Here is a 15,357-nt window from a genome sequence, read left to right as displayed (position 1 = left end):
GTTTTTCACTTTCTTGATGATGTCCTTAGCAGTATAAAATTTTTAATTTTGATGAAGCCCAATTTATCTAAATTTTTTTGTTGTTGAGTTTTTAGTGTCATATCTGAGAAACAATTGCATAATTCAAGGTTGTGAAAACTTACTCCTGTATTTTCCTCTAAGAGTTTTATAATTTTAGCTCATATTTAGGTGTACGATCCGTTTTGAGTTAATTATTTTTATATGGTGCAAGGTAAGAGTCCAACTTCATTATTTTGCATATAGATATCCAGTTGTTCAAGCACCATTTGTTGAGAAAACTATTTTTTCCCCATTGAATGTCATTGCACCCTTATTGGCAATCAATTGACCGTGAATGCAAGATCTGGGCGGTTTCTGACACCAATCAATTCTTATTCTCTGATACTAATGTGTGTTCACAATTTTTTAATTGAATTATTTGATTTTTTCTTTTTTTCCAGCTTTATTGAAATATAATAGACAATTAGTTGCTCATGTTTACATTGTACAATTCAATGAGGTTTTTTTTCAGTTATAGTTGGCATACAATAATATATTAGTTTCAGTTTACAGCATAGTGATTAGAGATCTATATAATTCACAAAGTGATCACCTTACTAAATCTAGTACCTTTTATCCCCCTTACATATTTATTACAACATTGTTATCTATTTTCCTTATGCAACACTTATATCTCTATGTCTATTGTGTAACTATTCATTTGTACTTCTTAATTCCTTTGCCCTTTTTCACCGTCCCCCTGCCAAATTCCTCTTATCTAGTAGCCCTCAAAATAGTCTCTGTATCTATGAGTTTGTTTCCATTTTTGTTGTTTAGTTCTTTAGATTCCACATTTGTCATGTGATATTTGTCTTTCTCTGATTTACTTCATTCAGCACAATATCCTCTAGGTCCATGGAAGCAATATCTTTCCATCCCTTTCCATTTAGTCTATGTGTGTCTTTTAATCTGAAATGAGTCTCTTGTAGGCAACATATGTAAGGATCTTACTTTCTTATCCATTCAGCCACCCTATCTTTTCATTGGAGCACTTAATTCTTTCCCATTTGAAGTACTTGTTGATAGGTATGTAGTTATTACCATTCTTTATTCATGTTTTTGATACATGACTTTTCTTCTTAAAGAAGTCCCTCCAACATTTCCTGTAATACTGGCTTGGTGGTGATAAATTCCTTTAGCTTATTTTTGTCTGGGGAGCTCTTTATCTGTCCTTCAACTCTAAATGATAGCTTTACTGGATAAAGTATTCTTGGTTGTCGATCCTGGGTTTTCATCACATGGACTATTTTGTGCCAAGCCCTTCTGTCCTGCAAAGTTTCTTTTGAGAAATCAGCTGCCAGTCTTATGGATGCTCTCATATAGGTAAGTAACTGCTTTTCTTTTGCTGCTTTAAGATTCTCTCTTTGTATTTAACCTTTGGCATTTTAATGATTATGTGTCTTTAACAATTATGTGGGCCTCTTTGGGTTCCTCTTTCTTGGGACTCTCTTAGCTTCTTGGGAATGTATGCCTATTTCTTTCATCAGATTTGGGAAGTTGTCCATCATTTCTTCAGGTAGGTTTTCAACTTCTTGTTCTCCTTCTTCTCCTTCAGGTACCCCTATAACATGGATGTTTTCACATTTAATTCTGTCCTATAGGCTCCTTAAATTATTATTGTCTTGGCTTCTTTTTTCTTCCCATTCGGATTGGATGTCCTTGGCTTCCCCATTCTCTATATTGATGGTTTGATCCTCTTCTTCATTCACTCTTGATTCTCTCTGATATACACTCCATCTCAGATAATGTGTTCTTCATTTCTAACTAGTTCCCTTTTATAATTTCCATTACCATTTTTATGTTTTTATCTTTTTGTTAAAGTTCTCACTGAGTTCATCTACTCTTCCCCTAAGTTCATTAAGCATCTTTATAACCAGTGTTTTGAATTCCGCATCTGTTAGATTGCTTGACTCCATTTTTCCCAGATCTCTGTTCTGTTCTTTCATATGGTTTCTGTTTCTTTGTCTCCCCATTTTGGCTGCCTTTCTGTGTCTGCTTCTATGTACTAAGCAAAGTTCCTAAGTCTCCTGGTATTATTAGTGTGGCTTTGTGTAGTAGGTGTCAAGTGGCACAATCCCGAGAGGGGTTCAGTTGCAGTTTAAGCCCCAACCTGTGCCCCTTCGGGACCATCTTTTAAGATTCATAAAGCAATCCACACATGCTGTACTTATAGTTGCCTCAAGAGGCCATACCAGAACCCAAAGCCAGCTGCTACCAGTGTGGGGCTTGGAGCTGCTCAGCAAGGAGCAATGGACTTGCCAAGGATACAACTGGATGTGGCTTGGGTATGGCTGCTATTTGGGGGAGGCAAAGTATGAGAGAACCCTCTGGGAGAAGCTACCTCTGTTATCCAGTTTGAGGACATCTCAGCTATGGTGGTGCTGCCTCTGCAGACTGGGAGAAGGGAAAGCTCAAAAGAGTAATGATGGATACTGTGAGCACTTCTGCCTGGGAGAAAGCCTCATCTCCTGCCCTCGCTCCAACAACTCAGTGTCTCCCTGTAAGTCCCTGGTGCCCCCCGAGCAGCCAACCCAGCGAGTGAGTCTGTCACTGCGAAGTCTGGTTATGGACACGGCCCCTTTAAGAGGACTGCCTGCAGTTGCCAGATGCAGCTGCCTTAGCCTATGTCCCACTCTGCTGCTCAGGACCTGGCAACCTCATGTCTTCACCCACTCCTACCTTCTACTGTTGCTGGGCGATTTCTTATTTTTCTCTCTAGTTGTAGGGCTTCTGTTCATCTGATCCCAGGTGACTCTGCTTGCTGTTTGCTCTTTGTTTCTGTCAACAACTTTGATGAAGTCGCAAGCGGGAAAAAACAAAGCCTCTGTCATATATGCCATTTTACCTAGGCTCCTCAGTTCTTTGAATTTTTTATGAATTTAGGGTAAGCTGGCCAATTTCTGCAAAGAAGCCATCTGGGATTTTGATAGGGATTGTGTTGAATCTGAGGATGAACTTGAGGAGTATTGATATCTCTAAGTCTTCCAATCCATAAACGTGGGATATCTTTCCATTTATTTAGGTTTTCTTTAATTTTTTTCAATGATGTTTTATGGTTTTCAGTGGACAACTCTTACACTTATTTTGTTAAATTTATTCCTAAATATTTCATTCTTTTTGATACTACTATAGATGGGATTTTAAAAATTATTTTTCAGATTGACTTCTGCAAATACCTAGAAATACAATTGATTTTTGCATATTGATCTTTTATCTGCAGTTTTGCTGATGATGACTCTAAATTTTAATATTATTCATCTATGTAATAGTTGTGCTTTTTCCAGTAGTGTTTCCACTGCTTGGCTGCAATTATATATAAAAAAAGTTAGATTCATATAGGATTGAGGTTTTACAAGATAAGTATGATAAAGTATAAAGGGAAGCTGAGTTTAGAATATTGATAAGAGAGTGGTTAAAAAGATAGGTAGGTCATAGATTTTAAGTCTATTAAAGGTGGATGAGAAAGAGAAGGGGAAGATGGTTTTGGAGAAAAGAGGTTAATTGTAGTAAATTTGTTCTTTGACCTCATTATTACCTTGAGCAAACAAGCTAAAAGGATAGGAGGTTGTAGTGAGAAAATAATATATCATAATGATTGATTTGAGAGGAGGAGAAGTTCTGGATACTAACAGTGTCCAAGGTGAGAGAGTAAGTGAGTGAGATTGTGTGAGGGAGAAAGCCACTGGAGATGAATGTCTACGAAAAACTGAGTGTAGAATTTTGAATGAGTTGTCTACATGAATGTTGAAGTAACCCAGATGATGGCAGAATTTGAGATTGAGAGAAAAAAATTCTAAAGTGATCAGAGGTGCATATGTGTGTTATATATGTCATAAGTAGGGTTACAAGGTTGCATAGCTAGATAGCACAGATACTTTTCTGAGAAAATGGAAAAAATAATGAAGTAGATTTGGGTGAAGAAGACAGACTCTCAACCTTCAAGTACGTTGAACTTGTGTTTTTCAAGGAGCAAGAGATTTCCAAGGCAAAGCAATATTTTTAGTATGACCAGGGAATGGATAGTATTCTAGGATTTAGATAACTATCATGTTTAGATAACTATCATGTGTATACAATTTTTGCATTTTAAAACCCAAACTAACTTTAAAGTCACATAGCTAGAAAGTGGAGGAGCTTTGGATTTATACTCAGTTTTTTCTGATTCCAAAGTCTATGCTTTTAACCTATATCACAACATATAGCAAGGAGTCATCCTATGGCATAAGTATTTTGCTTGCCCTCAATACCATTTCATAATGGTATTCTACTATATTATCTTAGACTAACCATCTGCTTTTGAATTTTCTATCTCCAAAGATAGAACTCTACAGTTCTAAAATAAATGTCTCTCCCTAGTTTCTTGGAAGACTGGTTCTTTCTTATATGAAACATGTCATTAAGATTACTGGTAAAAATAATTTCGAAAGTACTCTGTGTTTTTATAGTATTTGTATAGGTGTCATTTCTTACAGAATTCTATAAGACTGATACCTGCTGTCATCCCCATTACTTATAAGATTGAGAGTTGTATTAGGAACCTTAATGGTCACTTCATCCCTTAGGGCCATTGTGAACAGATTACTTTGATGGATTGTCTTTTTATCAGTCTAATATAATAAATTACAATCATAAAGATATTGTAAAGATGGACTTTCTGTGTTTTCCAGAACTTTGTAAAAAAGTATTTCTTATACTGAAATGATTATTGAATAGTGTTTGGGAAGTTTGTGCTTGTTACTTACAAGAGGCCTCAGTATCTGTCCACATAGGCCTCTCCGTAAAGTTGCTTGAATTTTCTCATGATGTACTAGTTTAGTTCCCCTCAGAGTGAGTGATCCAAGAGACCATGAGGAGACGATAATGTCTTTTATGACCTAGCCTTGGAGGTCGTGTATACTTGTGCTTTCATAGTACTCCACTAGTCACATAGGCTAGTCCTGATTTGAAGTAGGAGACTACAGAAAGATGTGAATACCAGGAGACAGGGAGCATTGGGGCTATCTTAGAAGCTGGCTGCCACAAATGGATTTATCTGAGTTTTGGGAAAGTGAAAAGAATAAGTCAGTGGTAAACTTAGCAAGTCATATTTTAGGAGAATGATTAGTTTCTGTGTTTGAATAAATCATAATCTAAGGTATTTTTAGAGAGACCAATTTTATGCTAGTTTTTCATATTCTAAGCAGCTGTTACAAGTGCAAACATTTTTTTTCTTTTTTCTTTTTCTTTTTGGCAGGTTATTTAAAATATCTGACAATACACATGGGAATACTTATTCTGATAACAGTGCAAACTTGGATTCCAGTATTGGCTCAGTAAAAATTGTCCAAAGAGAAATTAATGAAAGGAACTCATGGAAATATCGCAATAGTAAGCAAAAACCTCAATATTCAGATATTAACATGTTTACAGCAAGGGATGACTTTTCTGCTTCTGAGATCAGAGAAGGCATATTCAAAGCACCATCTTTTTCACTTGCACCTCAGCCTCATGAAGTTCAAGGTAATTTCTTGCTTTTTCATTTGGTTTTATAACTAGTCTGTATTTCTTAGCATAGGGAAGAATACAAAAATATACTAAATTTGAGTAGATTATCTCTCTATGTGTAATTTCTGCATTTCTTTATTATATTACATTATTTTTTAAACTGATATAATATTTTTAAATTGCACCATCAAAGAAAAGTTATGCAAATTTTATTGAAGCAGTTTTTATGGAAAAAGTTAAAAATATTCATATAAGTATGTAGGATATTTTTTTTAGGGGTAACAGAAAATGGTTTAGATTCCTTGAAGGCTGTCACCGAAATCCGTATCCTTTATTTTACTACAGCAGGTTTACATTTGAAATCACAGTTGTTAAACACTTTGCTTCATTGTGTCTCTGCTTATGGATTGACAAAGAAAAAGAGAGGAAAGTGAATCCAGTGTGTGTGATAGTGCAGCTCAAAGTGTGGTCTGCAGTCCAGTGCCAGTTTCTGAGCTGTTTGTTATCGGTCTGTGACAAGATAAGTACAGAAATAAGTTTGTATTATTGGGTAAGGACAACATATTGAGATAAACATGGGTAGAGCAAATTAATGAGAATGAATCCTGCTGTGGATTGGGGACATTTTTATAAATCTTGTATTTTCTGACAGCACCTCATTTATAGTTTATACCTATAATCTGACTTACATGTCTTGGCACTTCTAATGTAAATATTTTGAGTACATATGTATGTTCTGGAGGTAACATCTTCCTTGCTTCTTGGACACCCTGTGTTATGTCTGTAACAGTCTACTTATTTTATTTTATTATAATTCATTAGCTATTTTGTGACTATTTTCCTATGACCTATGGACCCATGAAGGCAAGGACCATGCCTTATTTATCTTTCTATCTCCAAATACATTGAAATATAATAAGCAGATAAAATAACAGAGTTTTTTTTAAAAGAATATTCATGAGCAAGGGTGAGAGTAAAGAAGTATGGAATGCATTTAGAAAGAACAAGCATTCAAATTTGGCCAAAATGAAGGTTATGATTAAAGGAGTAGTAGGAAATAATATTGGATAGATATCTTAGGATCAGATCATTTAATGCTATACTCAGGTCAAGAGTTTTTGTTTTAATTTTTAATAAATTTATTAAGCAATAAGGAGAGAAACCATGCTATATTTTTGAGCAGGTCAAGTTATAGCATCAAACCATATTCTAGGATTAGAGAATTAGAGACTCAAAAGCTGGGGAAGGCCCTTAAAATCCACAAAAGTTATGGTCTAGTTGGCAAAACAAAGTGAATTGCAGATATTGGGCAGTTGAGCTAGAAAAATCTTGGGGAGAGTGATTCCAGTCCTCAATACTCAGGGGACCGGGATAATTCTGAAGTATAGTTAGAAAATATTTGCCAAACCACTTGTGGAAAGTTGCATCCAGGGCAGATAACTGAACTGAGTTAGGATGGGGAGAGGGGACAATAAGAGAGTTATAATAATAACTTTAGACATAACCAGCCTTTAGTGCTTCTCTTCAGCATGGTGTCTCAATCCTGCCACACTTCCTTCTCCCTGGTGATCTAAGTAGGCTGGCAGCATAGGAAATAACGTAAGCAGTAAATGCTTAAAGTTAGTTTCATTAGCTGTATGATGGGACTTACTGTGTCTGCCTTAATATGGCAGTAACTTTTGAAGAGTTTTAAAGATTTTCATGCTACATTAGCATTGCCAAAGTGCTTCTATTGTTTAGATCTCTTTGTTAAGGCTACTACCTACTCTTGTATCCATTGTATTGTCCAGAAAGTTGATTTGCTGTCGAACTCACTGAACTGCTACATTTTATTGTTACCAAGTGTATATTTAAATTTAAGTGGAAGATTCAGTGCTTTTCATGATAACTTGAGAGTTTGGAGATTAGTTGAACACAGCTTATTTTCTGATTCTTGTCCAATATTTTACTATTCTTGAATTCTCAGGCCAATGGAAGTTTGGTCTTATATATGCTGCCACAGTACTCTCGTCATTTTCAGTCTGAATACATTTTCCCACCTGTAATATATAATTGTAGTGACACTGCTGTGAGTTTGTTGAATGAAGGAAAAATTTGATATCAAGTGTTGATAGTGATGATAAATGATGTTAGTAGCTGAGTTTTCTCATGAGCTAGAAAATGGATTCTGTACCTACTCTGAATGAGAGATTCATTTTTGTGAATGTAAACAGATATAGAACTATCTAATGAGAGAAAAACCAGCATGATGGCCCACTAGTGGGCTTGTTACAAATAAATATTTTATAGGAAGAGACATATTTTGGAGGAAAAATGAGATTCCCTCAAAAGCTGATGGTTCTACAAACTCAAAATTACATTTTTGTTATGACACAAATATTCTGATACTTTGCAAAACTGAAAGTAAAGTGAAATTTATAAATTATCTGTTTGATTTAAAAAATGCAAACCTTTATTAATTGGGTGCTTACTGTGTGACAGGCACTGTTCATGTATTTGGGATATGTCAGTTAAGAAAACAGACAACGACTCATTTTCCTTTAGGAGTTAATATTCTTGGGAGAGAGCATAGATCTGAACAATTGTAACAGTATATAAATAAGTCATATAGTATTTTAGAAGGGACGTTTATTATTTAAAGAAACAAGCTTCAGTCTATGGCCATACCACCCTGAACAAGCTTGATCTCATCTGATCTCGAAAGCTAAGCTAACTTTGGGTTTATTTTGTTCTTCTTTTTCTAGTTCCTTGTGGTATAAAGTTAGGTTGCCTGTGTTTTCTTTTTTCTTCATGTAGGAGTTTATCGCTATATACTTCCCTCTTAGAACTTAGAACTGCTTTTGTTACGTTCCATAAATTTTGGTATGTTGTCCTTCCATTTTCAAATGTCTGGACAAACCTGTCAAGATAGGTTTTTGAATTCCCTTTCAATTTCTTCTTTGACCTAACTGTAAGTTGTTTAATCTCCACATATTTGTGGATTTTCCAGTTTTATTCTTGTAATTGATTTCTAGTTTCATACCATTGTGGTTGGAAAGATGTTTGATGTGATTTCAGTCACTTTATCTTTTGATTGGATAGTTTAGTCCATTTGCATTTAAAGTATTAATTGATAGATATGGACTTACTATTGCCATTTTATTTATTGTTTTCTAGCTTTTTGTTCCTTTGCTACTTCCTTCTTCTTTTGCTCTCTTTGTGATTTGATGATTTTCTGCAGTGATATACTTTTGTTTCTTTCTTTTTATCTTTGTATATCAACTATAGCATTTTGCTTTATAGTTATCATGAGACTTGCATTACACTCTTATAGTTTTAATAGTCTCTTTTAAGTTGATGACAACTTAACTTTGAATGTATATAAAAGTGGTACGATTTTCCACTCATCCTATATTTATATTTTTGATGTCATGATTTATATCTTTTTTATTGTCATCCATTATCAAATTACTCTAGTTATGTTACTTTTGTCTTTTAACCTTTATACTAGAGTTATAAATGATTAACTACCACCATTACAATATTAGAGTATTCTAAATTTAACTACAAATTTATCTTTACCAGTGAGTTTTGTACTTTCACACCTTTTCCTGTTACTAATTAGCAACCTTTCATTGAAGCTTGAAAAACTCACTTTAGTATTTCTTGTAAGGCCGGCCTACTAGTGAACTACTTAAATTTTTGTCTAGAAAACTCTTTATCTTTCCTTCAGTTCTGAAGGACAAGTTTGCTGGGTAGTTTCTTGGTTGGCAATTTTTTTCTTTCAGCACCTAGAAGATATCATCCCCCAAGGTTTCTGGTGAAATATTTGCTCATAGTCTTTTGGGTATTACTATGCATGTAAGAACTTTTCTCTTGCTACTTTTAAGATTCTCCCTTTGTCTTTAACTTTTGACAATTTAATTACGGTGTGTCTTGATGTAGGTCTGTTTAGATTCATCTTCTTTGGTAATCTGGGCTTTCTGGATCTGGATATCTGTTCTTTCCCTCAGGTTAGGGTAGTTTTCAGCCATTATTTCTTTAAATAAGCTTTCTTCTCATTTCTTTCTTTTCCTTCTGGGACCTCAGTAATGTATATATTGCTCCACTTGATAGTGTCTCATAAGTCCCTTAAGCCATCTTTACTCTTTCTCATTCTTTACTTTGCTTCTCTGGTTGCTTTAATTCCACTGCCCTATCTTCAAGTTCATTGAAGTTCCTTTCTTCTACTTGATTGGTCTGATGTTGAATCCCTCTATTGAGTTTTTCACTTCAGTTTTGCATTTATCAGCTCTATAATTTCTGTTTGGTACTTTATATTTTTTATGACTTTGTTAAAATTCTGACTTTGTTTACGCATTGCTCTTTGAAGATATTTATGCATTATTTTGAACCCTCTATCAAGTAAATCACTTATCTCTGTTTTATTAAGTTTGGTTTCTGGAGATTTATCTTTTTGTAGTTGTTGTTTGGAACATATTCTCTGTTTCTTCATTTTCCTTGATTCTCTGTGTTGGTTTTTGCACATTAGGTGAAACATCCACATTCCCAGTCTTAAGAGATTGGTTTCATGTAGGCAGGAGATGAACCTCATCAATCAACTCAGCCCAAACTCCTATTTGCCTGTCAAACTTTTGTAATTGCCCAAGTCACTGTCTTTGTTTTTAGTGGCTACCAATAGTTGAAGATATGTCAAGATCCTCAGTGTCCCAAAGGGGAGGGTTGCAGTCAGCATCTAAATGTGGGCTGGTTAGAAGCTAGAACCTCAGGCAGCAGCTGAGGAAGTATGCAGTTATGTGCCTTCTAGATAGAAACTGGAGATAGATATATTTTTCCCTGTTACCTCTGTATTGAGCCTGGATGTGTACCTGTGGGTGTGTGTGTTCCTATACCCATTTAAAAACTGCTTCTTTATTTGCTATAGTCCCGTGGAACTCATGAATGCAAGTCCTATTGGTTCATAGAGTTTGGGGGGCCTATTTTTCATATGGGAACCTTAAAAGTTGGTTGTTAAATGTGTGGCTTAAACCCTTTGCTTCTTGGGGAGAAGGTGAGAGTTGAGGGTTCTTTTCCAATTATATAGTGCTGCGCCAGGAGTGGGATTTATGGTGAGAGTTGTCTCAGCTTTTCCTACCTGTTTTAGTGTCATATTTTCTCAGTAACCCAATGTATAGTAGTCACTCAACTAGTTTCAGGATTTCTCTCAAAATTGTTCTGTGTGTAGCTGTATATTTGGTGATCTGTGGGAGGAGAGACATTAAGGAGCATCCTTTAATGTCATCATAGTCTTTTCCTTTATATCTGTTAATTCTTTTCTTATGATGTCAAAATAGCAAGTATTAAAGCCTCATCATTAAATATTATCAGTATTAATTTAACTTAGCTTTTAAATTAAAAGTAACCAATTTTTAAAATTCCAAAATATTTGACTCCTTAATGTTATCTAAGCGGCAAAATTTAGAAGCATTTTCAAAGAATTCCCATATTTCAACTATATACAGTCTAAAGCTTTTGATGATGTAAGTATTTTATAATTATTTACTTATCTGCCTTTTCTTACTAGATTGTTTGCTCTCTAAGGGCAGGGACTAGATCATGTTAATTATGTACCCAGTGACTGATACAGTATAAGAACTCAAAAAATGTTTGTTAAATTAATGCATGTGATTTTCATAAGTGGGTTGGTGTGTATTTATTAAATTTATAAAAATTTATCTGGAATCTAAAGAAATGATTTTCTAGGTCTAGCATATTACTTTGACAAATAAAACAAGACAAAAAATTATTAATAGTGCTATTTTTTGAGGGTGGTGGATCTAAAGCAAGGTCACAATTTTAGTAAATTTAGAGATGAAAATGTTTGAGCTATCATTCCATAGAGTCTTCTTCAGGCATATTTTCTAATAACTTGAGAAAGTGAATGAAAAATTTTATATATTCCATGATTGATTACATTTTATTTTTTAGCTTCTTTACACAGATAGGAATTTTGTGATTTGTGCTCCAACTGGTTCTGGGAAAACTGTAGTGTTTGAACTTGCTATAACAAGATTGTTAATGGAAGTACCATTGCCATGGTCAAATATTAAAATTGTTTATAGTAAGTATTTACATATTTTAAGAGTGTTAATTATAATAATGAGAAACCATTAAGGCAAGAATAAGATATAAATTCAAGTTCAAGCCATAGAACTTATATGGTTTTTCGTATTTTTTTAATAAAGATATATCACATTTGGTCTTGTCTGTTACATTGAATTCAAAACACATTATCCCAGAGTTATAAAAAAAGAAAGTAATATTTCAATTGAGAATTTTGCCTTTACATCTTCATTTTTAAAAGGACAGGCAAGATAAAGACATAAAATCAAACATTTTGTAATTCTAGAAATTTCCATAGCAACCATACTCTCCTTTCATAGGTGTATATATATATATATAATTTTTTTCATTAAAGTAATTTATGCACATGGTTAAAAATTCAATTATCACAAAAGAGCTTCTAATGAAAAGCAACGCTTTCCTGCCCTGCCTCTCTTCAGTCTTAGTTACAGTTCCCTGAAAAATCACTTCTTTTTCTATTTTTAGTTCTGTTCAGTGATTATCTTTATAACTCTAAATAAGATGCTCCTGTTGTTAACTTTTAATTTATAAATATTAGGCAACATCTAGACATGTATTTTTATGATAACTTTAGTAGCCAATGTTTTGTGAAAATAATTTAAAAATTTTACTGACATTCAAAATAAATACCTTATATTGTTATAGTGGCACCAATTAAAGCCCTGTGTAGTCAGCGTTTTGATGACTGGAAAGAAAAATTTGGACCAATAGGATTGAACTGTAAAGAACTGACTGGAGATACAGTAATGGATGACCTATTTGAGATTCAGCATGCCCACATTATTATGACAACTCCAGTATGTGTTATTTATACTTTATTATTTCCTTGGTATATTAGAAAATATATGTTTCTCTTCACAAAGAAAAAAGTTAAAAGAAATACAAAGTGGAAGAATATATTTGCAATATAGAAAACAAACAACAAAGAGTAATAGTATTCAATGTATATAAGGAATACTTACAAATCAATAAGCAAAAGACAACCAAATGGGAAAAGTAGGCAAAAGATATGAATAGGCAATTTATTATTGGAGATAATTTGTAACCATACTTACTGCTGGTATTCTTCTACCCAAGTATTATATATTGCAGAGAGAGAACCTTGATAGAGCTTACAAAAGGTAATTTAACTATAATTTTGAACATTTTTGATTAAACTTAAAAATAAATGGGAGTTCAATTTTTTGTGTGTGTTTTTCTCCTCTTTTAAAAAAGTTTATTTTATTATTAGTTTCAAGTATACAGTACCTTGTTTAGACATTTATATAGTTTATAAAATGATCCTCCTAATTGCTCTTTTTCTCCTCTGGCTCTCCACCTAGCCATTACATTAATGCTAACTGCATTCCCTATGCCACGTTCCCCATCCCCATGACCATCAAATACTAATTTTTACTTCTCTAACCCTTCACCCCATTCTCCCAGCTCCCCAACCTCCCTCCCCTCTGGCTATCACCAGATTGACCTCTATATTTGTGAGTCTGTTTTTGATTAGTTTGTTGGCTTTGTTTCTTAGGTTTTGCATATAAGTAAAATCATATAGGAGTTCAGTTTTGTAAGCACTTGTAAGACTGTCAAAATCCTTAAAATTTTTTAAATCTTTAAATCTTTGCAAGATACTTTTGAGATGTTAACTAAAATATGTTGCCCATCTTTTATAACATGTCATGTTAAAATTTTATTAATAATATAAATAATATTTATTATAATCCCTTATCATATTAAACTACTTGCATTTTTTCTCTAGGAGAAATGGGATAGCATGACTAGGAAATGGAGAGACAACTCTTTGGTTCAGCTGGTTCGACTGTTTCTCATTGATGAGGTAGTCAACACATTATTCACTTTCAGAGATAAGCATAAGAAGATGACTAAATGGATAGAAAGAAGCGAGACATTTTCAACCAAATTATGTGTTTGTTTTATCTCTTCAATTGAAAATGCTTATTTTTTTAAGGAAGAGTGTTAATATTATTGCACATTTTAATTGATTAGATAGCTTTTTATAGCTAATGTTTTTTTTTTTCTTGATTTCTTTTCTTAGGTACATGTTGTAAAAGATGAAAATCGAGGACCAACTCTTGAAGTTGTAGTCAGCAGAATGAAAACAGTACAGTCTTTATCTCATACTTTAGAAAATACTACCACTTTTATTCCAATGAGATTTGTAGCTGTATCTGCAACAATTCCAAATGCTGAGGATGTAAGTTAAAATTTTAGTCTATAAGATTTTTTATGACTAGTGAAATATTTAGTCATTTTAATGTTAGAGAAAAACAAGGATTTTTTTTCGGTAAATCATCTAACCAATTTAATAGAAAAATATGTTGTAGAAAGTGATGGTTATATTTTGTGAGTAAGGCAGTATTATGCCCACAAAATTTGGTTATTTTTAATAAAACATTTTGGTACAAGTCTGTTGTTTACCAGTATCTAAAAGTCTCAGTTTCGTGGGTTTCAGGTACCTCATAATGACTAATAATATATAGGGTTATTGTAACCAGCTAACTCTATTTGTATAGCAGAATATGGTGGAGAATAAAAATAATTAGTTAGCTGATTACCATCCACCTCCCCCAATTCTATGTGCCTGGCATTATGGTAAGCACTAATGATAGATGCAAAAGTGGAAACATATAGACCCTGCCCTTGAGGAGGATCTCATGGTTAATGGAGTATACAACTTGTAAAGAAATAATTGTATGCAGTTTTATACTTTCTATAATGAATATATGTCCTAATTTATTTTTTCATTTTTTTTTGCAAACTTGAAGAATAGTACAGCCTCACTCTGCTTTCTCACTACTGTTTACTTCTCAGCCTACTATACTACTACTTTTTCCTCCTGCTACATCTTAGAAATTGTTTTCAGAGTCCAGAGTTTTCACAAATAGCTGCTATATTATCTACTCCAATGGAAAATTTTGCCTTTATATTTAATTTGTCACAATTAATCACATTTTGTTTTTAAAATGACAACTTGTTTTATTCATATTCAAGAATAATAGAATTTTAAAGTATATATAAACAGCAAAAATTTAGTGTTCATCTTTCCAGATGCATAGATGGAATCATAATGTACATACTCTTTTATGATTTGCATGTCACCTGCAAATGTTTCCATGTCATTAAATATTCTCCTTTAATACAGTATTTGTGGTTTTATTATAATTTATTTAATACTTCAGTGCTGAAAGATTATTTCCATTTTTGGTATTGTAAATAGTGCTGAAATTAATAAATCTTTGAAAACATCATGATTATGTCCTTAAGATGAACTTCTAGAGTAAAATAACTGAGTCAAAGGGTATGTAAAACTCTAAGAACACAGTGCTTTCAATAAATATTATATTCATTTATGCTTCTACCATCAGACATCTCTCTGAATTTAATACTGGATAGTATAACAATGAAATTGTTATTATTACTTTTAAATGGCAGTTAAATTTCTTGTTTAAAATGGTACCTTATTTGAAAATTTTGTACTGCTTTGATTTCTACTGAAGTAAATATTTTTAACATTGATGGCTGTAAGTTCTTTTTTTTGCAACTTCCTTTTTTCATATTGGGATACTAAACTTTTCTTATTGATTTGTATGCAATTATTATCAACATTCTGTAATTCTTCTTATTTTTTAAGAAAATTTTGATAAGAGTTTATTTGAGCCAAACTGACAACATATGGCAGGGAGCAAGATCTTGAATGCTCCT

General features: G+C 33.2%; 1 protein-coding gene across 1 annotated transcript in view; it reads left to right on the top strand.

The window, feature by feature from the left end:
* Positions 1 to 15,357, top strand: part of HFM1 (helicase for meiosis 1) — an 81,994-nt gene that overhangs the window by 11,477 nt on the left and 55,160 nt on the right. The window contains exons 5-11 of the mRNA XM_039838811.1: positions 5,294 to 5,559; positions 5,821 to 5,868; positions 10,972 to 11,042; positions 11,491 to 11,623; positions 12,292 to 12,443; positions 13,394 to 13,471; positions 13,691 to 13,849. Coding sequence (XP_039694745.1) covers positions 5,294 to 5,559; positions 5,821 to 5,868; positions 10,972 to 11,042; positions 11,491 to 11,623; positions 12,292 to 12,443; positions 13,394 to 13,471; positions 13,691 to 13,849 — 907 coding nt within the window. The remainder of the gene's footprint in view (positions 1 to 5,293; positions 5,560 to 5,820; positions 5,869 to 10,971; positions 11,043 to 11,490; positions 11,624 to 12,291; positions 12,444 to 13,393; positions 13,472 to 13,690; positions 13,850 to 15,357) is intronic.

The sequence above is a fragment of the Pteropus medius genome, unplaced genomic scaffold (assembly GCF_902729225.1).
Source record: "Pteropus medius unplaced genomic scaffold, Ma_sr-lr_union100, whole genome shotgun sequence".
NCBI lineage: Eukaryota > Metazoa > Chordata > Mammalia > Chiroptera > Pteropodidae > Pteropus > Pteropus medius.
This window is presented reverse-complemented; position numbering and strand designations above follow the sequence as displayed.